Source organism: Lathamus discolor, chromosome 3, assembly GCF_037157495.1.
Source record: "Lathamus discolor isolate bLatDis1 chromosome 3, bLatDis1.hap1, whole genome shotgun sequence".
Taxonomy (NCBI): domain Eukaryota; kingdom Metazoa; phylum Chordata; class Aves; order Psittaciformes; family Psittacidae; genus Lathamus; species Lathamus discolor.
The window spans coordinates 95,529,528-95,553,878 of record NC_088886.1 but is presented as its reverse complement, the minus strand read 5'-3'; the positions used below and the strand labels follow the sequence as shown (position 1 = coordinate 95,553,878).

General features: G+C 36.8%; 1 protein-coding gene across 6 annotated transcripts in view; it reads left to right on the top strand.

The window, feature by feature from the left end:
- The window catches only part of KCNMA1 (potassium calcium-activated channel subfamily M alpha 1), a 496,510-nt gene that overhangs the window by 209,959 nt on the left and 262,200 nt on the right, over positions 1-24,351 (top strand). For 5 of the 6 annotated variants that reach the window (XM_065670697.1, XM_065670696.1, XM_065670698.1 and 2 more), the window contains one exon: positions 23,916-23,977. In XM_065670697.1, coding sequence (XP_065526769.1) covers positions 23,916-23,977 — 62 coding nt within the window. Of the gene's footprint in view, positions 1-16,365; positions 16,404-23,915; positions 23,978-24,351 lie in introns of those variants that run through there. The other variant, XM_065670700.1, reaches the window with a different exon arrangement.

Genomic DNA, 24,351 nt, shown 5'->3' with positions numbered 1-24,351 from the left:
ATGCTGTGAGATTTACTTTAAACCATGGTTAAAATAAGCATTCTGAACTGAAGTCTGTCTAATTTGTATTCCTAACTGGACAAATAGCATATAAGTATTAATATATTTGAATTAATTTTTCAAGGATTTAAAGTGTTGTTGTGTTGAATGTTCTGCTCTCTACCTGCTTGTGCTTTTTAGATATTTGGGAGCTTAATATGTTAATTTATCTGAGCAAGTGTCTCATTTGTGCTGAACATGCACAGTTTCCATCATCTTCGGCGTTCAAACTTAAACCACTTTGTTTTGTGTTTGTTACTGTCATATCACTGAACTGTGCAAGCCTCTCCAAATTATAACTCCAAGAAATCATTCAAAATTATAAATGAAAGCATGCAATATAGTTTAACTGAAAAGAAGGGATATGATTAAGAAGTTCACTTTTGATTGTCTGTTAATGAGTGACAAGTTGTTTCCATATAGTGTAGAAAATATACATGGATATATTATCAAGTCCATGAAATTGCAGCTAAGGGAGCTCTTGAGCTCATGGATAACGCAACTTTATTGTAGTGACATTAAAAACTGACTAATGCATGCTGCTATGCTGTTGGTCATTAAAGATCTTGAAGTTGTCAGGCCACTGAAAAACAGGATAATGAAGCTGGATGAGTGTGAGTTGTTGGTTCAAATTGGAGTTTGGTTTCATACAGGGAGAAACATAATTTGGGTTCTCTTAAGTTTATTATTTGAAGTGGAAATTTAAAATTGGTGTGAATTTTAGCCGAAAACACGACGGGCAGAAGAAATTAAAAATAAACATAAAGCTAATATTTTTTGAAAATATTCGTAAGTTTTTAAAACAAGCTCAGTTTTCACACAATCAGTGTTACTTGTGGTCTTCCAAGAGGAAACAGATTCAAAATACATCTTACTGTACCAGGACCAGCAGAAAACAACCTGGCCCTTTCAACAAAGTGCCAGAAAAAATTTTAAAGTATAGAAGTCATGCAGCACTTGTATGGCCTACTTTTCAACTGTGTCAGCCCACATGGTGTGAAAGAAATAGTGGGAAGAAAATGTGCATGCTATAAACAGAAAAAATTGAGGTGTGTGAGAAGTTCGTGTATACACTGGGCATATTGCATCTGGTTTAGCTCTGTCTGTGCTTTCCTTCCTGCCTTTCCCCAGACACAGCCTTCTCCCTTCTGTACCACAGAGAGGGTAGTGGATATAAAGTACTAAGTAATCTACCTTCTTCCAATAGGCTCACCCAACTACGCAGTTAGAAATTCAGCCTCAAAACTCTGGAGTCACTTGTGATACTGAAGCTCTAGTACCTCTAATGTTTAAATAGAATTGTAATTTGTGGAGAACTGAATAATACATTAGAGAGAATGTTCTGCCTTGTGCTAGAGAAAAGACATCCAGAACGAAATTGCAAGAAAGCATCTTGGAGAATTCTGAGATCTAGATACTGGAAGGTCATCATCTCACAGAAATGGATGCAAACACAAGCGAATGCAGTTGCTTCGTTTTTGTGGTAGGTTGATCTTGGCTGGATGCTAGCTGCTCACCAAACTGCTTTATCGCTCTCTCTCCTCAACTGGACAGGAGAGAGTAAGTATAATGAAAGGCTTGTGGGTTGTTAATAAGGACAGGGAGAGATCACTCAACAATTACTGTCATGGCAAAACAGGCTTAACTTGGGCAAATTAATTTATTGCCAATCTAATCAGAGTAGGATAATGAGAAATAAAATGTAAATCTGAAAACATTTTCCTCCTACCTTCCTTTCTTCCTGGGCTCAGCTGCACTCCTGATTTTCTCTGCTCCTCCCTTCCTTGAATGGCATAGGAACATGGGGAATGGGGGTTGTGGTCAGTTCATCACACGTTGTCTCTGCTACTCCTTCCACCTCAGGGGGAGGACTCCTCACACTCTTCCCTGCTCCAGCGTGGGTCCCTTCCACGGGGTGCAGCCCTTCAGGAACAGACTGCTCCAGTACAGGCTTCCCATGGGGTCACAGCCTCCTTCAGGAGGGTCCTCCATGAGCTGCAGCTGGAGATCTGCTCCACCGTGGACCTCCATGGGCTGCAGAGGCACAGCCTGCTTCACCATGGCCTGTGCCACATGCTGATGGAGAATCTCTGCTCCAGTGCTTGGACCACCTCCTTCCCTCCTCCTTCACTGACCTTGGTGTCTGCAGAGCTGTTTCTCTCACACATAATTACTCTTCTCTCCTGGCTACTCTTGTGCAGCAGTTTTTCTCCCTTATTAAACATGTTACCACAGAGGTGCTACCACCATCACTGATTGCTCAGCCTTGGCCAGTGGCTCTGTTGAACACAGGGGAAGCTTCTAGCAGCTTCTTACAGAAGCCATCTTTGTAGCCCCCACCGCTACCAAAACCTTGCCATGCAAACCCAATACAGTTCTATAGTGCTCTGGATTCTGAACTACCACATACAGTCTGAGCTTAAAAACCTGCAAAATTCCAGTGTTTTCCACTGCCATGTCAGAACATCCTTGAAAGTAGTCCTTTGAATGCTGCCTCAGAGTCAGACAGCTTCAGTTGCTTAAGTTGAAGGCAAAAGCTTTTGCCCATTTAAATATTTTCTATTGTAGTAAAAAAGATGGAAGCTTAGGCTTTTCATCACTATGCTAGAGTGTTGTGGTTTACGGCCGGTTGGCAACCCAGAACCACGCAGCCACTCTCTCACTCCCACCCCTTCCTCCCCCTGCTCCCAGAGGGATGTGAAGGAGAATTGAAAGAATGTAACTCCCATGGGTTGAGATAAGAACAGTCCAGTAACTAAGGTATAACACAAATCACTACTGCTGACACCAATAATAATAATGATAAGGGAAATAACAAGGGGAGAGAATACAACCACTCACCACCTGCTGAGTGATACCCAGCCCAACCGAGCAGTAATCTTGCCCTTCTGGGTAACTGCCCCCGGTTTATATAGTGCGCCTGACGTGCTGTGGTATGGAATACCTCTTTGGTTAGTTTGGGTCAGGTGTCCTGTCTCTGCTTCCTCCTGGCTTCCCCTCCTCCCTGGCAGAGCATGAGACTCACAAAGTCCTTGGTCAGAGTAAACATTACTGAGCAGCAACTAAAAACATCGGTGTTATCAGCGCTGTTCCCAGGCTGAAAGTAAAAACCACAGCACTGCACCAGCTACTAAGAGAAAAAATGATTGCTACTGCTGAACCCAGGACACAGAGACAGTATGTTGAGGCTATGAACAAACACAGAATAAACAAAACTAGGATTATGAAATCCTTTCGACCTATGTCAACATGAGAAAATGCTATTAATCTACTGAAAACACTTTAGTGTCATAGAGTAATAACAGTTTCTCTTTTTTTTTTTTTCTCTGTCAAACAGATAGCAATGCACTTGTGTAATGTCTTATTCTAGTTTGTGCGTGCATTAGGAGACTACAGAGTGAGCATCAAATACACAGACATTGATCTGGACACAGAGTTTAAAAGCTTCTGGACAAAATGAGAAAATCCTGTAACTGAATCATTGCTGTTAAAGACTAGATTTTAATAAGTGCTCAGATACTAACTGCCCAGCATTTTTTAGTGTCAGAATTATTAAATGGAAGCTGATTCATATGAAAATCTTACTCCCTTTTTTAAAAAAGGAAATAAGACTTTTAAAAAGGTGGAATTTGTCACTAACATTAAACATCTGGCCTTATGGCACCAGAGAGAGAGAAAGTGGTTGTTCTAGTCTACCTTTCTATTACTGCAGGACTGATAGCATATTATTTTCAGGTGCTTTGTTGAGCCAGCTTTAATTGTATATATTTTAAAATTCAGCTTATAGTTTGTTAAATATTCTTTCTAGATAAAAATATCCATAATATTTTAATTAATTAAATTAAAAACAAGCCCAAATATAATAAAGAGCATAAGTTCTATGTAAAATCCAGTATTACTGGAGGACACATGAATTAATGAGCAGTAGCTTGGTGAATCTTTAATTTGTTTGGCCGTTGAAGGGAAACCTGTTAGCCAGGTCTCAGTCGTGCTTTTGCTAATCATGTTCCTACTCCCACAGAGTATTTCGAATCATAGAATTATAGAATGGTTAGGGTTGGAAAGGACCCTAAGATCAAGTTCCATCCCCCCTGCCATGGGCAGACATCTCACACTAAACCATGTCACCCAAGGCTCTGTCCAACCTGGACTTAAACACCGCCAGGGATGGAGCATTCACAGCTTCCTTGGGCAAACTATTCCAGTGCCTCACCACCCTCACAGTAAGGAACTTCTCCCTTATATCTAATCTAAACTTCCCCTGTTTAAGTTTTAACCTGTTACCCCTTGTCCTACCCTTTAGACTACAAGCATTTCATTTACATATGCAAAAGTCAGTTTATTTCAAACTGCAGTTATTTGTGATGGTAGTATCATCGCTTCCTTTTAGATTCTATGTACAGATTAACAGAACTCATTATTTAGCTGACAGTCAGCTTCTATTTTCCTTTGCTTATTTTTATACCGTATTATTTACTTCATTTATTTATAATGTAAGTGTTAGTTATTAATGTGATTTATTGTGTTCTGGAAAAGTCCGTTGCTGTCAGTAATGCAGTATAGTGAAACTGGAAAATCTATATTACACTGAAGCTTGACAGAAAGCCATGGTGTTCAGCAGTTGGCTGGGTACAGATAAAGAAAAATGAGAGAGGAGTAAATTCTGTGATGTGCTTCTGCTTCTCCATAGAAAGGCATAGATACTGTCCTTGAAGAGAGTAATTAAAAAAAAAAAAAACAAATAAAACCACCACCACCCCCCCAAAAAAAACCCCAAACACAGCAAACAACCAAAACCCCAAACCCAACGTGCTGATGAATGAAAAATAATGAAATTTAGAATCACAGAATTGTTTGTGTTGGAAGGAAACTTTAAAAATATATTTCCAACCTCCCTGCTGTAGGTACATCTTTCATTAGATCGGGTTGATCAGAGCCTCATCCAACCTAACTTTGAATACTTCTAGGGATGGGGAAACCTGTTCCATTGCTGAACCACTATAATAGTAAAGAATTTCTTCCTAATGTATAATGTAATCTACCCTATTTCAGTTCAGAACCATTACTCCTTGTCCTATCACTACAGGTTCCCTTTTAGCTTTTTTTTTTTTTTATCTCCTTGTAGAAACTCTTGGGCTGTCAGAAAAACAGGCTATTTAACAGTGAAGGTACTATGCTATTTTCTGAATTATAAAATTTAATATTACTTTTTAAATGATAAACTTGAGAATTTTTTCTGGAGCAATTTGATTTTTTTTGATTGAAAAGATACAGCATAAAATAAATGTGACAATGTAAAGGAAACACAAAAATTAAACCCCTGTAACCACCCAAATAATACAGTTTGCACAAATCTGATTAAAATAGACAACTGCTTATCAAAGCTTTGTGCTGAAGGCATTAGACTTTTCAGTTTGTTGCATAGTAAATGGAGTTGGGCTTAAGCTTCCTGTCTTTTGATGTGTAATGGATGACTTGGTTTTTGGCAGTTTTGTTGCAATTTGCTTTGATGAAATCAAGTTCTATATAATTTGCTAGGCTCAGCACAATGTCAGTGCTTAATTTGTGCCAGAGAAAATGCAATATAGTTCATTGCCAAAAACAGATAAATGAGCAGAACTGTCAACTATAAAAAAAGAAATAAACTGTTTCTTCCTGTCACCTTTTACGTAGTGCCCACAATTTATGCTTTGCTAGTTATTACCTAATTTGAAACAACAGTTTGCATAAAGATCTAAATTTATAAAAGAACAAAATATGTACACATTCATATATATTTAAAAATTGAATTTAAGCAAACTAGTGTTTGTTTGGTGATCTCAGAGAAGCAACCTCTTTCCTTTTGTGGAGGTGTTTGAAAATGTGGGATTTGGCCTGAAAGTCAGAACACTTACTGCTCAGCGTTTGCTTCCCTGATACGGAATTGTCACAGAATCCAGCTTGAGTCCTTGAAGTAGGGATACTCAAGTATCTTCAGACATTTTTGGTGAAAGTTATAAATGACTAGATACATGTCATATCTTGTAAAAGCCTTGCAACCCATAAAATTCACAGGAGTCCCTACTTATGTTTGCACCTGAATTATGCAAATCTCCAGTCAAACCATAGAGGGTCTAATTGTAATGAGGTACCTTTGCACTGTCCCTAAGGATACATCATTCCATAGGTCAATTTCATAGTAACTCTAAACAGTAGTAAAGTAAAAAATGTCCCAGTCTAAATGCTGACTATGCAGTCTTAACCAAAAAAATAACCCAAAACCTGAAAGGTTAGAAGCTAGAATCTCAGTAGTGAAGAGTTGAGCACTTGTGCAAAATTTCAATACGCTTTAGGTTAAATGATATTACTTGAGAGTAATCATTCAAAATTAGAAGAAGGAGAGACTGAGAGGGGAGAAAGGAGACTGTAAGAACTCTCAGGAGCAGACTAATTATAGCACTTAACTTGGTTGTGGGAGATGTAGCATGTTGCTCTGTCTGAAGGATATTTAATTATTTACACAAAATAGAACATCTTAAATGAGAGGAATTGAGGGAGATGCAGTGGAGGTTCATATCTTCAAAAACAGATGTAACACCCTAATCTGATTTAATAAAGATAAAAAAAAAAAAAAAACTCATGTGTCTTATGTAAATACCCTTTATACTGACCATTGTTCTGAAATGGACTTCCCATCTCTGATAAAATTCTTATCCCTCTACATGTATGCTTCCACTGAAGTGTTTAATTAATAGGGATTTTTTTTTGTTTGTTTGTTTTTTGTGGGGTTTTTTATGTTTTTTTTTTTATGGGTTTTTTTGTGGGTTTTTTTTGCTTTAAAATATAATACTACTACACATAAACAAAACTGTTTTGCCTGAAAATTTTGAGGAAGACAAGTTGATTCAGTCATCATATATAATCATATATATTACAGCATTCTTTATTTCTTGGTATTTCTGTTAAGAAACATACAAACTTATTATTGCAATCTGAAATATCTTTGTGCTATTCTCCTCCATTTTTTGGGTCATATGCATCTTTAGAAAGGTATGGATTATGTGAAGCAATATGTATTGACAGCTGTTCTTCTCCTGAAGAGTTTGATTCTAAGTACCATTGTACCTTACTAGTATAGTATATGTTGTTGTTCTTTATTTAAGCATGGCAAAAAACTACAGCCAGTAATTTACTGTGGTAAAAAAAGTGGTGGAAGGATTATTGCTATAAATTTAGCATACAGTACACCTGGTAGATTTTGAATGTAGTAACTTCTCTAGAGGTTTTTATAGTTTTATAATTTCTTTTTTGTGTTTAAATTACTGTATAGACTGCACTATAAAAACTAAACAATCCTGTGAAAGTAGGCAATGATGTTCAAGACCACCAGCTTTGTAACATGTAATAACCACTATTGTCAATAACACAGATTCAAAAGCATTTACCAGGCCTAAATCTATATTCAAATGTAACATTTTAAAACATTTTAACACATTTTAACACCAGTGAGATTTCTTCATGCTAAACTCATGTCTAAACCATTAAAATGTTTAATTTGGTCAGATTTTATTGCTTTCTAATTTATAACTGGATGGGGTGAAAAAAATTATGGTGGTGATTTTATTTTATTTTATGAAATAAAAATGTTCATATTATCATGTCTCTGGAAACGGGGACATAAGCTGAAATGACAGACCAAGCTGATAGAACTTGTCAGGACTCATGATAAGCTACCCTTAAGGGGGTACTTTGAAGGGTGAACTACAAATAATACAGAAGATATTAGTTTGATTTGTTTAGTTCTCTTTCATAATAATACTTGTCTCACTGAATATAATTACGATGCTGTTGTTCAGCTATAGCATTCCTAGCAGTTTATGGATGAGGCAAAGTTTCTATAAGTCCATCAAGAGTCTCAGTAAGAGCTTAGCTCAAATACTTCTCATCTGCATTTAATCCGTTTTTGTAAAGGCAGTAGTTCCCAGATACCTCTGTTTATAAACAATTTATGGTGCTCTCAAAAATAATAACTCTGCCACACTCAGCTGCTTTTACAAGTGCTAGAATAGCTTCTTCAGGAGTCTTGGGGCCTAAATATAAAAATAGTAATTTTCTCAAGCTAGTGGACTGAGAATTTTATAATTTAGAATGGTATTTGACCTTTTTATTACTTGGTACCTCTTGGATTGCAGTAACAAGCAAAAAAAAGGCAGGATTATATATATAGGTTGTTTCCCCCTCCCCCCCATTAGATAAGAGAGGAAAAAAAGCCCTTTTAAAAACATGCACTGTAATTTTTTACTTTTATTTATTTATTTATTTATTTTTTATTCTTCCCCCCCCAGGTATCAGAATTCATTCCTTAAACTCTAATTTTAACACAGTAAGTTCTAGCCTCTAAGTTTTGGAAGAAACCTTTGAAAACATGAACTCTGCATAAGTGAATGTACTGACCCCTGTTGCTTGCAGGGAAGCAGAAAATGTTTAATGGAAAGTTAAAATTGTTACAATCTTAAATGAAGGGTAAGGCATAAATTCAGAATTCTGAAGCAGTCGAGGAAGTTTTGATCTGATTTCTGTTACATATATATATATATAAGAAAGTTTTTGCTTAGAAAGTGTAAGATTTCTCTAAAATGTTAAATTCTTGAAGGGCACTGGAGGACTTGATTTTTTTCAGACTTCATGCTTTTTCATAGAATCATGAAATGGTTAGGATTGGAAAGGACCTGAAGATCATCTAGGTCCAGCCTCGCTGACATGGGCAGGGTTGCCTTACACTAGACCATGTCACCCAAGGCTCTGTCCAGCCTGGCCTTTAACAGTGCCAGGGATGGAGCATTTACCACTTGGGTGGGCTGCCTGTTCCAGTGCATCACCACCCTCACAGTAAAGAGCTTCTTCCTTATATCTAGCCTGAACTTCCCCTGTTTAAGTTTAAACCCATTCCCCCTTGTCCTATAGCTAGAGTCCCTGATGAAGAGTCCCTCTCTGGCATCCCTGTAGGCTCCCTCAGATACTGGAAGGCTGCTATGAGGTCTCCACGCAGCCTTCTCTTCTCCAGGCTGAACAGCCCCAACTTTCTCAGCCTGTCTTCATACGGGAGGTGCTCCAGTCCCCTGATCATCCTCGTGGCCCTCCTCTGGACTTGTTCCAGCAGTTCCACGTCCTTTTTATGTTGAGGACACCAGAACTGCACACAGTACTCCAAGTAGAGTCTCATGTGGGCAGAGGGGCCTGGGATTACCCCTGTTCAGAAGCCTGTAGCAAATAAAGGGGCTGTGCTTAAATTCTGTTGAATCACACAAAATGCTCTGTTCTGGGAAAATACGTAAAACAGAGTTAACATGGTCCAAACAAGTGCTCTACATATTCAGCACAGTAGTCATTTGCTTCTAATCCACCAAGGAACTGGAACAAAAATAAAACAGCTTGCTCTGTTAATGTACAGTTTGCGGCTCCACTGCCAGTGTCAAAGCACCTATCTCAGGGTTGCCTTGTCTCTGTGTCACCTACTCAAAGGCTTTGCTCATTCAGAAAAGCCTGTCCTCCCGGCCATGGAGTAGCCCTGCAGCACGTATTTGTTATTAGTGACATCCTACTGTGGCTCTAGAAGTTAGGAAAAAGCTGCAGCTTTCAAGTCAGGTATGTAAGCAGATATGGATGTTTCATCTTCCTGGTATTTAATATACCTGGAATAATGGTAAGAAACCAAACTATGAATTGAGAAATTCCTTAAACAAGAGATCTCCAAGGAATATATCGGTGCCGCTGGCAGTCATGTTAATGAATCAGTAGGTGGACTTCCTTTCTGAGTCAGCAGTGTTCAGTTGCTTTGGCACACTTTTACATAGGTCTTTGTCATAGGATTGTTTTGATCAGAGAGGCACTCTGAGTTTTTAGGCAGTCAGCAAAAGGAATTTTAACTTAGTTTAATGTTTGAGATTATGAATGCTGAAACCTTTTTCTTCCAGCTCTGTCTGGGAGTCAGATAGGAAGCATGTTAACGAATCTGTTGAGAAAACAATTTATTAGTGCTTGATACTGTTTTTTCTTGTGCAGTGTCATCACTAGAATATAAATACTCTTCATCTGCAGATTTGGTATAAGCATTTGTCAAGTGATACTGGGTTACATTTTATTTTCTTCTTGTGTTTTTCCACTTTTTGGTCTGGTGCAGCGGGTGTATGTATATACAGTGAGCTGGTTCAGTGGAGGTGGGAGCTCATTGGCCGAGCCTGGGGTTGATGGGATCTTGGTTTGATGCAAAACCAGATAGCCCACCAACTGCTGGTACTCCTCTCCATCTGACACATTTTCCTTCACTCACTAAAACAGAACAACAACAGTGTCTTTAGGGGAGGCTGATCATCAAGGAAGTGGGTCTGGTGTTGCCTACCCCAGAAGTGTAAGTGGGTCTGTTGGGCCTACAGCTGTGAGAGTGACACTTTTCATCCCAGACTTAAACTGTTGTTACATCTAAAAAGCATGTGTTAAAAAGATAATTTCCCTGTATCTTGCTTTCAGATTTTCTGCTCTAGAATAGATTCCATAAAGGTGACCTATTTTAAAATAAAACATTTTTTGAATAAAGCAACATAGGATGGAATCTGTATAGAAGATCAGTCCGATTTTGTTTTTTGGTGTTTGCTGAATAAACGCACTTGTAGTTCCTCAGAAAGAGAATATAGCCAGGCTGACTCAAGCATGCAGAAAAAGGGAAAAAATATGTACCACCTGACAGTTATGAGGCAGAACATAAGCTGAAGTTATATATTCCTCATTCTCCACCCTCTGATTTTTATGACTGTGAATAAGACCATTCCAGAATGAAGCTCAGTAGCCTTTACAGTCTTACACCTTCACAAGGGACCATGTAAAGCATGCAGGAAGACAGGCAGTTCTCTAGGTCTCCATCCTCAAGAATGTGTCTTTAAGAAGCATGAGAATGCTGATGGGAGATACCACTGGCTAGCAAAGCCAGGTAAAGAAGCAAAGAGTATGGACCCAGAGGAAGGGGTGACTTTCAAAAGTCTTGGAAGAAGTCTGTAAAAATAACAAGGACCTGACATAGCAAAAGAAAAGGCCAGGTGAGGTAACAGCTGGTTTCAAGGATAGCTTTAGTGGTTACTGCTGTATCTTTTTTAAAAGCAAGGGCAGTAAACAAGACTATTAGAGAATGTAACACTGGAAGTTGGTTCTGCAAGCCTTTAATCATACGATTATATGATTTTTATCTTCAAACCATATTAAAAAAGCTCATAAAAATGCTTTCAGTGTTAGAATTATAGCCACACACCAACACAGAAAAAAATCCATGTTTGCTGAATAAATCAGTCTTTGAACCCTTACAGAGAAACTGCTCTTTCCATCATACCCCTCAAAAAAATAGAAAAAAAAAAAAAACCACAAGTAAAGGTTTGTTGTGTAAAAATAACTGTCTACCTTTACTTGCTACATCATTGTCTACGTCACTGCTTGCTACAGGATTTGTTTTCTGCGTTGGTCTTTGGTGATAGTTGCAAATCTTTGATCCCATTTCATACGTCACATGAATTTCTCATCACTTGGCACATGATATTGAATCATAATTCCAGATTAACAATACTCATACCATCCACATTTTCTTTATGATTACGGTATGGAAATCACCAGTGCTTGTAATTAATGGTATCAAAGGCTTCTGTGCCTTTCTCTGAAATAATAGTGTGAAGAAACCTTCATGTAGCAGTACAGCCTTGTAGCAAATTGTGATTCAAGATTTAACCTGTAGTAAATATACTTATAGCATTTAACTGTTTACACAGATTTTACGTAAGATAAAAGGAAAACTTATGCACTTATTTTTAAACGGAGCAGAAACAACTATATGAACATTTGTTCAGCTTACTTCCAAAGCCTGTCAGTCTTAACATAAGTGAATGCTTCCCCATAAACCAAGACTGCCACAACCCTGAACACTTGCCTGCTTCAGTTTTATCTGCTCCAGTGAAATTGCTAAATTTTATTACCTAATTATGTAGTGATCTTGTATCTCATGATTAATGACTGTGTCAAAGAACTAATTGGCAGGCTTTTCAGTTCAAATTAGTCTAAAATCCAAAGAGCTCACATCGTCTATGTTGCTGTGGGAAATTGAGAATTCTGATTGGAATTATATTTTCAAGTAGCCACTGGAAAAGTATTATGATGGTCTTATTTTCTGTTTTCAGGTAAGCTGAGGTATATGCTCCTGTATAGAATTATCAAGCAACTTAAGTCTGTACAACGACTAAAATTTAGTCAGCGCTACAATTTACAGTCACTGCTTAGACTTGCTCTTTCTGTAGTTTCCTTTGGTACGCTAATTAAAGGCAGCTTTTTTGTATTCACAAATTCTCATATAAAGCTGGGTGATTACGTAGGTTTAGATTTATTTCTAATGATCAAAAAAGTCGATCTTTCAGCCTCCAAAGCAGATTGCTATGAGAGATGTTTTCCTCTGGCTATCAGTCAAAGCTATCAATTTTGGCAAAATCACTGAAGGACAAACAATACCAGAGAAAAGGGAGAAAAAACAAGTTTACAAAAGTGACTTTCAAAAATACTATGTTGTTTAACTTCATCAACAATAGTTACTTCCCTTCCTATTTAGCATGGGTTCCTAGCATTTATTTTGTTCATTGATGTCCAGGGTTTGAAATTTTGTTCAATTGCCACAAAAAAGCTTCTGATATAGTTAAGAGTAAGCTGTACCTAATCACTGAGTAGACAGTGTGACTTGAGGTACAGTGAGCTTCTGCAAATTGTTATGCAAATCTCTGAAGGTATAGTGGTCCCTATTAAATAAAGTCATGTCCTTGAAGGTTACCTCTCTTTAGAACTCTCTGGAACAGTTATGGATTTTCCTAGACTTACAGTAGAATTAGACCGATGAATAGAAGGCTTCATTCACTGCCACATATCAGCAATTGATATACTCTGTTTGTTCTGGAAAAGGAAGTAGAAATACTACAATTCTGGAAATGATCTTTATATTCAAAAAAATTAAGGTAATGTTAAATGGAAGATGAGGGTTGTAGTGTTGAGTACTACAGCAGAAAACCATTTTTGCAATTAGATGCATTTAGCAGTGATTCTTTTCCTTTCTGAAGAGTGTCTTGTTTTCATACTGTTTCAAAGTACATTTCTTGACAAGCATTCGAATGCTTGATTTTTTATGCTGAATGATTTGACCATCTCTTCTTCATTCAGTCTTTTTCTTAAATGAAATTTTATGAGGCTTTGCTGAAGCCAGGAGCTTTTGTTTTTGTTTCAGAGAATAATTCCACAGCTGCATCCTCCTTTGCTGTATGAGTTCATGTGACTAAGAGCCTAAACAATTGAAAAGGGAGGTAATTTTTTCTGTGTTTGTGGAGTTCTGCTATTTGAAGATTTAGGAATAGTAACAGCAAATCTGAGTAAACAAACGTACCAAACACATTCAATCAGAAAACCACAAGAAGAGGAAGTGTAGCACCTTTTTATTAGTCCTTCTCTAATTCCTCTTCCAAAATCTATTGACATAACTGTCTGTCATATAGGCTGCATGTCAGACTCTAAAGTCAAATGACTGAGGAATGTGGTGATTCCTTTTGCCTGCCATATGATCTAGCATCAGTTTGAATGTTCAAGGCAAATAATTCCATTAAATGTAATTATTGAAGTGATCCATTCATAAAGAAATATAGTTCCATTTAGTTATTTCTTGTGACATGGCGATAAAGCTTGAAAGTTCTTTTAGCAGTGTTAATATATATATATAATATTGTAACAAAAACTATGGATCGCAGGATAAAGCCTAAATTCTCCAAAAGTCCACATTTGCAACTTTATTCTTTCCTGACACCACTTGCTACTCTTGTTTTACTCCAAAACGTACAGAAATACATTTCTGGTTTCGATGTTTATAAAGCACATAATTTTCTTTATCCTATTATATTATTATTTTCTGGCGCTTTTGCCACCATTCTTTGGTTTCTGTCTTGTTTTTTTATTTTGATGTTCTCATATGTTGTTCATTTAACAAATTGCTCATGAGAGTACAGTGTATTGAGGTAAAGAGAAGAGCAGCAGTGACATTAGTTTGCTCGGGTTTGGGAATTTTTTTTGTCTTAAACAAATACTAATTAAGAGATAGAAAATACCTAATTTAAAAAGACTACATAGAATCATCATAGAATCGCAGAATGGTTTTGAAGGTACCTTTAATGATCTAGTTCCAACTCCCCTGTCACGGGAAGGGACGCCTTCTACTAGACAGGGTGCTCAAAGCCCTGGGGATGGGGCAGCCGCAGCTTCTCTGGGTGTTCCTGGAACAGGTGTTCCAGGGTCTCACCACCCTCATAGTAAATTTTTCCTAATGTCTAATCTAAATCTCCCCTCTTTCAGTTTAAAGCCCTTTGTCCTGTCACTACAAGCCCTTGTAGAAAGTCCCTCTCCAGTTTTTTTGTAGTCCGCCTTTAGGTATCAGAAGACTGTTGTAAGGTCTTCCCAGAGCATTCTCTTCTCCAGACTGACCAAGCCCAACTCCCTTTTTTTTTTTTTTTGGCTGATGATTAATTTCCCTGATGTTGAGCTATTGTAATTAGATTATCTTCTAATTTAATTATGCATATTTTGTTTATTATTTTTTTAATATCTTGTCACTTTTATTCTTTCCATAAATTAGTGCACTTTTGTGCTTTTCAGTGTTTTCTGCAGAGGTTGATATTTTTTTGTGTAGGCACTATACAAGAAAATGCTAAAGTCTTTGCTTGCTTCTTTATCTCACCTCTATCACGTTCTTTATCCAGAGGCGGGAAGAGGTATTATTATAACAAATAGTTCCACCTGAAGTTATTTATTTACAATTATTCATCTGGAGATAAAAAGCCTTCTCTCATAACTGAAACATGGAAACAATGAAACAAAAAATTAATTATCATATACTGCATTTCAGGGCATGACACTATAAGCAGAGGCTTTCCCCAGGCCTAGCACTGGGGGTGGGATTGTGATTAATCAACCAGCATTATGAGTGCTACTCTCCTGCTGTGTTGTATATGACAGGAAGACCATGCTCTAGAGCTGTGAAAGAGAGCACATTGTGATAGAAAGTACTGCAGGTTTGGTTTTGTTTTTTTTTTTTTTTTTTAATAATGAAATTAAATACTGAATTGGAAAAGTTGCACACACTTCAGTTGATCATATTTCCAGGCACTCTCCCAGCAAACCTAATTAACTTCAAGCTACAGAGTGCCATTAACAGATGGTACTTTTTGTCTTGTATTTTTTCACTAATTAGAAAATCTCAGTCTTTTTATTGATTGAAAAGAAATTTTCATTTTATTGTCAATATGTCAGTGGAAAGTCGAGGGGAAAAAATACCACTTTGTATAAAGAAAAATAGGGCTGAAATATTAATGTATATTACAAGCATGTGCAGAAACGAACATAGCAAAGATACTTCCTTTTTTAAAATTCTTCCTCAAATGAGATTGGAAAAGTGTGGAAAACAAAAGTGCATTAAGATGCTAGTTTTCTTTGGTTTATTTTCTGCTTTGATTTTTCATATTCCTGAGTTTGATGTCTACTCTGGTGGTTCCTGAATTTTGATCCCACCGTACCCCTTTAATAAGAAAGACTCTTCTTAATTTCAAGCAGTCTGCCCAAACCAGAGGTAGTCCTTTAAAGTGTATATAAGGGAGTTGAATCTCTTATTGGAGAGAGAATAAAATACAGGTGGTGGCAGAGAGGCTGAATTTGCTAATTCAGCTCACTGTGGGTTTACTCAGAGATGTCACATATGCTACTCCAGTGACCCGTCATGTTAATTGCTTACTAAGGTTATATAGTTAGGTAAGCTCACAATGATTCAGGGCTTTACCATGCATCTTACCAGTACCTTCCAGGTAACAATCAAATTACTCTTCTGATGCCTAAGTTCAATATATGGGAACTGAATATGTGGCTTAATACTATTATTGAGGCAGCACAAGAGGTTTCAGCTGTGCTACATCCATTGCAATCACCTGTAATGAAAGATAACTGTTGCCCTTATGAGTTGACATGCAGTATCTTTGACAAATGAGAACAAGAGGGAGAACTGGAAGCCCCGAGAGGTAAAGTAACACTCTTTAGGTCACACACCATGTGAGGGGCAGAACTAGGGACAATAACCAAGTCTTCTTATTACTCATGATCATCACCTGGAGCTCATGCTGACCTACTTTAGTGCTACCTTTTGTTTTTAAAATGACCTCTGTGCTATGAATCTTCCTAGAGAACTTCACTGAGACTTTACTGCATATTGGTTTATCAAATAGTCATTTGTCGCTTCCCTGCACCTCCTTTTTTGGACAAACTTTAGATTTTCTTGGTAAATGGTAAGTCTATATGAGCTTTGCCAAAGGGAAAAATTTATACAGCAGAGTCTCTTAAAGCTGCCAAAGTTTTCTGTACTCTTTTTAACACATGTGGGGTACCTAATTTAGTTACTATAGAATTTAATAGCCAGTTAACTTTTCAGTTAACTCCTTATAGTGTAACAAAGGTAAACAAAATCAAAAAGTAGAAAATGTAAATGAAAGGAAATATCTTGCATGCAAACATTTTCAAGTCTGGATTTCTGAGAATTTTTTCAATGTGGCTATCAAAGTTGCAAAATTTGGATTTAGTAATTTAATCACTTCAGGGTCAAAACTAAGTAAAGGGTTTTCAGAGTTGTGTGCTCTTGATTTCCCTGAAAGATGGGGTTGCTCACTGCCTAGCTTGGAGGTGCTTAGTTCCTTCTAGAACTGGATGTTAAATCCTAGCTGACATTCAAAGTGTGACAGAAATAGTAGAAATGTGGTTTTGAGGGTGGTTTTAGGTGGGTTTTTCTTTGTTTTTTAGGGTTTTTTTAAGTCACCCTGGCACCACCTGCCTTTCTGTGTGCAAAATGGCAGGATCAATAAGTCACTGAGACAGCTTTTTAGTAACCATCAGGCACAACCCTTAGGATTCATACCTATCAGTATGTATTCTGTTGTTAACAGCAGGTACTGGCTGTAGAATTTGTTCTTTGCCTGTACTTGCATAAGAACCAATACATACATCACTGCTGCTTATATAGGGAATATATTAACTGCAAAATCTATTTCCCTATATTTGTGAATAAAAGGTAAACAAACAGAAAAAATTTGCAGGTTATTAGAATCCTTGTTTGAAATTTTCATCTATTATTTATTACTGGTAGCAACAAGACAGAATCTTCTTTTATCTTTTTATTATTTTATCGCTTTATCTTCTCCTATTCACCCACTTCAGCCCTCATTTGCTTGCATTTCCTGATTTGCTCTTGAAAGGCCACTCATGACTAGTGGTGCATGGTTAGATAGGTTTCTTCAGAGAGAAGCTGGTGTTGTATACAGTTATTCTGAAAGGTGCTAAGAGAGGATTTAATCAATAAGAAATGATTCAAAGCCAGGCTGGATGGAATCTTGGGTGATGTGGTCTAGTGTGAGGTGTCCCTGCCCGTGGCAGGGGACTTGGAACTATGGGATACTCAGTTACTTTCCAGCCCTAACTATTCTCTGATTCTATGATCTTGCAAACCTGAAGGAGTTAGAGTGACCTTCTAAGAGCCCCTGGGAATCCATGACCTCATAGGGTAGGTGGTGGATCTTCTGTACTTTCGCCTTTATGGATTTATTCATTGGCCTGGGAGGGACCCGGTAAAGAAGCAGAGGCAGAAAGACTGGAGACAGGGCAATGTATTTAAGCCCAGAGAAAAGTGTGTGTACAGCTCCATCCAGAGTATAGTTCCTGCTCTTGCTGGTGGATTTTAAACATCCTCACTCCTGCTTTACTCCTTGGTATCAGGCAGGGTAGAGTAGGAAAGAAGTCTTCAAGCAGAAACTTGCTATCGATTGTTATGAAAGTATTTATAACATTATATTTGTCTTAACAAATCACAATGTTCTGAAGACCATTTTGTTGGATCAACTAATGAATTGCATAGTTTCATGTCATACAGCTCCTTTAGGTCACTGCAATATGTCCAAAGCTAATGGTAATAAAAATATCTGAATGAACTGCTACCAAAAACCCCGGTGTATAACTCTGGTTTTAGAGCAAGAATCTATATTGCATTATAGTAAATATTTGTATTTATAGTAACCTAAGAGATATTAATTGCTCAGCTGTTTATATCAGTTGTAGTGCATAATTTCTTACCACTTATTGCTTTGCCTATGTGGAATGCTGGAATTTTGTTGTTTGCATATAGGGTATCAGCTAATGAGGCATCAGTTTAAGTAAGCCATTTTGGCTCTTCTGTGGTCTAGACTTGAGCAAGTTTTACTTTTGTTAAGCCTAAGTAAGTGCACAGATGCTGGTGCATATCCTAGAGTCTGCAAATTAACGCTGAGATTGCCCAGCAAGGATTAAGAAATTCCTACTTCTGAAATGTAATTTCAGCTGGTGTGTCCTCAAAAATGCAGGTTTTCATTCTTAAGAAGTCCAGACAACTAAATTGTCTGTAAAAGAAATACAATTGATTTATATTTTTAGGGTTTAAGGAAGGTTGTGGGTTTTTTTTTTGTTTGTTTTGTTTAATATTTAAACCAGATAAATTTTCATTCAGATTCGATCGAAACCTCAAGCTTTTGACATCTTACTAATGCAAACTAATGCAAAATTTAGTGCAAACTTTAGTGCAAACTTTAATGTTCTTTATGCAAATGCAGACTTTAGTGTTCTGAAATAAGTGGATCCCGGAGGATGTAGCTTCATGTCATAAGAAATAATTTGTATTCTTCTTCAGTAATCTGAAATATAAAAGTTAATAGAGCTTTATTTTAAAGCATCACATGAAAAACTTGAGTAGGTCATTAACAAAATTTGCTGTATGGATGTAGAAACTAAAATTAAGTTAAATTCTGAAAATATTAATAATGAACAACTTAATACATTCTAAGTACAGTAGCCCTAGGGCTGAAAAATTTAAACTGAGAATAATTAGAGTTTCAGTCACACATTTCTGAAGGGTTCTACATAACAACAGATTGTCATCAGATGACAGAGTAAGGATTCCCTGGTGCTATTAAGTGTTAGGGGTTATGGAATTCCTGGAAGGTTTTTCTTTTCATTGTGTACTTCTTATTTTAATAATTAATGTTGAGAGAAAAATAACAATAGGCACTTATTAATTTTTTATTTCTGGCTTTACCTCTTGAGATCTGTGCTACTTTGTATTAATGTTTAGATAGTTCAGTTTTTCCAGAATTTGCCTTTGAAGCTAAAGCGAGTTCTGTTTCGTTCAGACGTTACAGAATAACCAGAGGTTGAAGTTCCTGCTCTAGAGTCCTCGCATTACTCGTTAAGGATGTATTAACTGTAGCTCCCCTCTGTGACGGGAGCAGCCTTATCTCGCCCCGCGCCTTCTAAGCCCCGGCCGGACAGCGCCTCCGTGCTGTGCTAGGGGAAATAGCGCCACCTCTTGGTCTGTCACGGGCAGTGTTTGACTACATAGGCTCGATCCCCGGAGGTGGTCTCATCCGCTTTTCGGTTAGAGTGGCTTATTTTTGAGAGTATTTTCTCAATACCTGTACTTTCCCTGCAGTTTGTTTTTATTTTTTTTTTCTTCTTCCTTTCCCCCTCCTTTTTTTTTTTTTTTTCTCTCCTTAATATGGATGCATAAAGTTTGACTGCAGTTTGACTGCAACAGAGCAGTCAAAGCTCGTCTGGAGCATCCTGCCAACAGTGGAGAGCAAAACATTTTTACAGTTTTCTTTAAGCAGATTTTATATGCAATTTCTCTGGCTCTTACCTCAAAAAAGCTGTGTACACTTTTGTTGAAATATGTGGCTGGGTATGTTTGTTTTTTTGTTGTTGTTGTTGTTGTTATTTGGGGTTTTCCTGTTTGTTTGTTTGGGCTTTTGGTATTTTTTGAAAGATTTAAGAATGTGCAGCAACTATTCCAGGCTTTTCCCCCTATGTCCTTTAATTAGATTGGTGTTTATTTTAAACTTGATACTAAGTGCTTAGTCAGCATAGCTGTTAGCACATGACTTCACATTTCTCAATCTTAAACAAACAGTAAGTTATTATTCTTTTAGAATTAAAAGATTCTTTCCTTCCAGAAGAAGAAAAATTATAATAGATGTGTAGCAATTGCAATGTTGTGCCAAATGCGTTGGAATTATAAACAGAGCAAGCAAGCTTCTCTCCATGGCCTGATTAACAAGAAAGGCAGCAATTCACATCCATACGGGGTTTTTTTCATCTCTTAGATTCTAGTTGCTGTGACTTTGTCCATATGTCTTCAAGCATAGTCAATTTCACAAAATAGATGTTAACTCCCATGACAGTCTAGCAAGGACTTTAATCTCAATCTAGAATAATTTATTCTCCCCTGTGGTCTGAATAACCAGGATGTATTCAGCTTTTTTAGACGGTAATACAGCAAATAGCTTGAATCTGAGACTCTATCAAATGTGTTTATATCGCATGGAAGGGTGTTAGTTTTCATTTTTAAAATTTTACTCTAACCTGATTGGTTCAGGCCTTGCTTTTTCCACACACTTGATGTATTGACGTTCAGCTCAATACCTTTGTCCCTTAGAAAAAGAAAAGTAGGTTTCTCTGCAAGCAGGATAAAAATTGAGTTTAGGATTCTATTCTCTTCTGGTATCCTTTCTGTGATTTTTGGAGATGTTATGACTTGTGATGTTAGATATGTATTTTGGGGTGATAGAAGAGGAAATAAAGCCTTGATTTAGAATCAGATATTATTATAGTATATATTATATGGTGTAGTTTTGCATACCTGTCTCACTCTTTGATGTAGCATGGGAATCTGGAGTTTCTTGCAAAATTTAGATATTTCCATTTTAGTGGTAGTTATATGAATTGTTATAGAACATTATAATTCCTTAAGTGTCTTGGAAGATCTTATCCAAAGTCTATGTAACATTATTTAAGCAGCACAAGCGCAGTGATGATTAAGGGATTGGATATAATTAAAATGCAAGGCTGATTTACAGTTATGCTGGTTTTGTTCTAGGATACTCCTAGATGCTGTAACATTAGCCTTGTCATGTGAAATGGAAAATGAAGTCTAGATTTACTTGTGTACTTCTCAAAATTTGAAAGAGTGAGAGTGTCATAGAGTCCCAAACAGATGACATAAACTTTCTCAAATTTAATTTTCACCATTAAATGGTCATTTCAGCATTCTTCAGTTCAGTATATAAATGATTCCACAAAATGTAGGGTAAAAAAAGAACCATTAATGTTTGACTTTAAACTGTGCAAGACTGAATAGCTGTATTTAAAATTGGTTTGGGTCAAATCAGAATTTTCACCAAAAATATAAGCTCTATATTCCCAGAGCTCACAGCACCTTGTCTAACTTTTTATTTTATTTCTTTAAATATATATGAAGACTACATTTAAAGTGTATTGATAATAAATATATCTAGAGCTAGGCAGCGGAACAGATTTGATTCATATTCAAACTGTGGTTGTTTGTGGCTTGGAATACTATAATGAATGGGATGGGGTGTGCACAATCAATTTAATTCCCAGTAACTTAATTCAGAGAAAAACAGGCCTTGGGATGACTACTAATCACAATTTGATTATAATGCCACGTGATAATTCACAAGTGCTAGTTCACCAAATGAGTTTGTTATGAGATGGTGAGTCTCCTAATGGTTGATATGGATTTATGCTGCACTGGCTGCTAAGAAGGAGAAAAAGTGACTGCTACTGCTAAACCCAGGATAATAGCTTTCACCTTGCACCACCCGTACACATCTGATCAATAATGTAGTTTTGTGAAAGAAGATTCAGACTGTAGATGTTAGCATTATTTTAGACTTGGGTAGTAAAACTGTCATTTGAAGAACTTCATGCTTCAGTCCTGACAGTCTGACTGACAGATCTCACTTATTTGGATGATAATACATCATATAAGATAATTGATGCTTGTACTCAGGCAAAATACTCTTTCTCAGACATTTCACAAAGCAAAAACTTATGGTCAGAAAGATTTAAAAGGAATGAAAAATTAATTAAAACTTTCGGTTGAATACAATTTTTTTAACAAGTTCTAGTGATCACATTAAAAATAATGTTAAAAACTAAATTAGTTTCTTTTATTGGAAAACCTGTGCCTGTTTGATTTTGGCCCTGCAGAGCTCCAGAATTTGGTTATATAATTATAATTATACCTTGCTTCAGATACTGCCATTACAGCATTGAGTGATAGCTGAGAGTAAAGAAACGTCTACATTATTGTTTCAGGAAGTCTACTTAGAATTAACACATTGCACTTGTGCTATAACTGTCAGGCTCCTTCGTAATACAGCAGCTTCAGAAAAAACTCTAAAGCCTGTATTGAATGAAGAATAATTAATTTTTTTTTTTTTTTAATTGCTTAGCTGTTGTTTGAACAGTTGAGAGTGTCAAGAAAAGTAGCAGTAGTGGTGGTAGTATGCATTAGTTGTGGTGTTCATACAGATTAATAAATCTGCTCATTTCAGAACTGGGATGGCACCACAAGTTTATTTTACACATGCCGTTGTTTCGATAACATCTAATGTTATATTTCAACTGGCAGTTTGAGGAGCTGCATGTCCCCTTAGTACCCTGGTTAACCCTATCTTAAGTGATCAATTCTCTGGGTTTATTTTAAGGGTCATTACTTATAAGCAGCTACTTGAGATGTTCCTTCCAAAAGACTAAGGGACATTTTGTTTTGATTCTGTGGACCAGCAGATCAGATGAGTTGCAGGAGACAATTTTCCGTCTGTTTCCTGTCCTCAGTGCAGCAGACAGGAATCTCTTCTGATTTCTTCCAGCACAATTGCATTCTAAGACACAAAAATAGCTTATTGGGTTCATGTTTTCAGATTACAAATTACCCGGTGGTTGGCATTATTCAAGAGAGAGAAATCACAAGTAAGATATCAGAAATCTAAGTTACAATGGATACAGAAAGTGTTGTGTACTTCACGATTCCTCAAGCCAAAAATTGATGGCAGAAATTTCAGTTATGCTGTCCTGTGTAGATGCAGACCTCCTTTGGATAGGATATGAAACTAAATCTTCCCACTGTGTTGGAAAATCTTTGGGATCAAGTAGAAGAGATGATTGTTTTGGCTTTATGTTCAGAAAAAAGAAAGAAGAGACAGACGGAGATGTCATTAGTCCAGCTTCTGCTGCACTAGCCAGAAAGGCAAGTTCTGTCTTGCTAATGAGTGTTGGATGCCAGCCCTAACAAAATTACTTGGTTTGAAAACTGGATTCAGTGGGTGGAAATGCTGGGACTACAAGGTGCCCGAGGCATGCATTCATTGTATCAAGACATGCTGCATCAAGCTATTGTTTTAACCTGTTTGAAAGTTAACTATAGTCTCAGTAGACAGGAGTGCAGAGTAAATATGTAATTTTTACAGAGCCTTACACTTGCGGATTTCACGGTCATGTATATAAATGGTAATTCAGTCTAATCCATCATCTCTCTCGGTTTATGTACCAATAAGGAGGAACTTACTGCAGTCCTGAAGGATAGGTCTGATAAAGCTGTGGTTTGATTTGCATGCCATGTAGTAAGACTGCTTGTTGTTTGAAATGGAATAATATAGTTTAGAAGAGTTCGGGATTTAGGACCTAATTCTATACTGTGTTTCCCTGATTTAGGATTAAATTTGTGTTTCTTTTTCAATGCAAGACAGCGATTTATGATAATATATAGCATTTGAAATTCAAGTAGGAGTAGCTTTCTAAGGAAAATGACAGCTGAAATGAAAAAAAAAAAGTCTATTATATATTTTCTCTTTTTTATAGTGTAAAAGAATAAATGTTTCACTTTAACACTATTAAATAATGACTCTCTTTTTCTTTTGTAGGTTGTCTTAGTCTTCGCTCTTAGTATTGGTGCTCTTGTAATATACTTCATAGATTCATCAAAGTGAGTATTCTAGTACATTTTCCTTTCCCTCCTTTCCTGCAGCAATTATACATCTTTAAATTGCTCCATTCATCTACATCAAATCAGTGCTTGGTGTTGTCACCTGAGTGCGAAGAATTTTATAACAGTGCATGGTCTACCAAATAACTTGAGAATGGGAAAAATCTATAAAATGGATTGAACATAGTCATTGGATCTATAGAATGAATAGAGAGAAACACTACTTTCGTTTGTTGAAAATATAGCTACTGTTACAAAATTATTGGTTTTATGTTCATTGTGCATATGTGGAATCTTTAAAATTCAAGACTAGGATAAGCAATACAGAGGAAGAATATTTGCCAGAGAAAAAAGTGTCTTAGGACACTGACAAG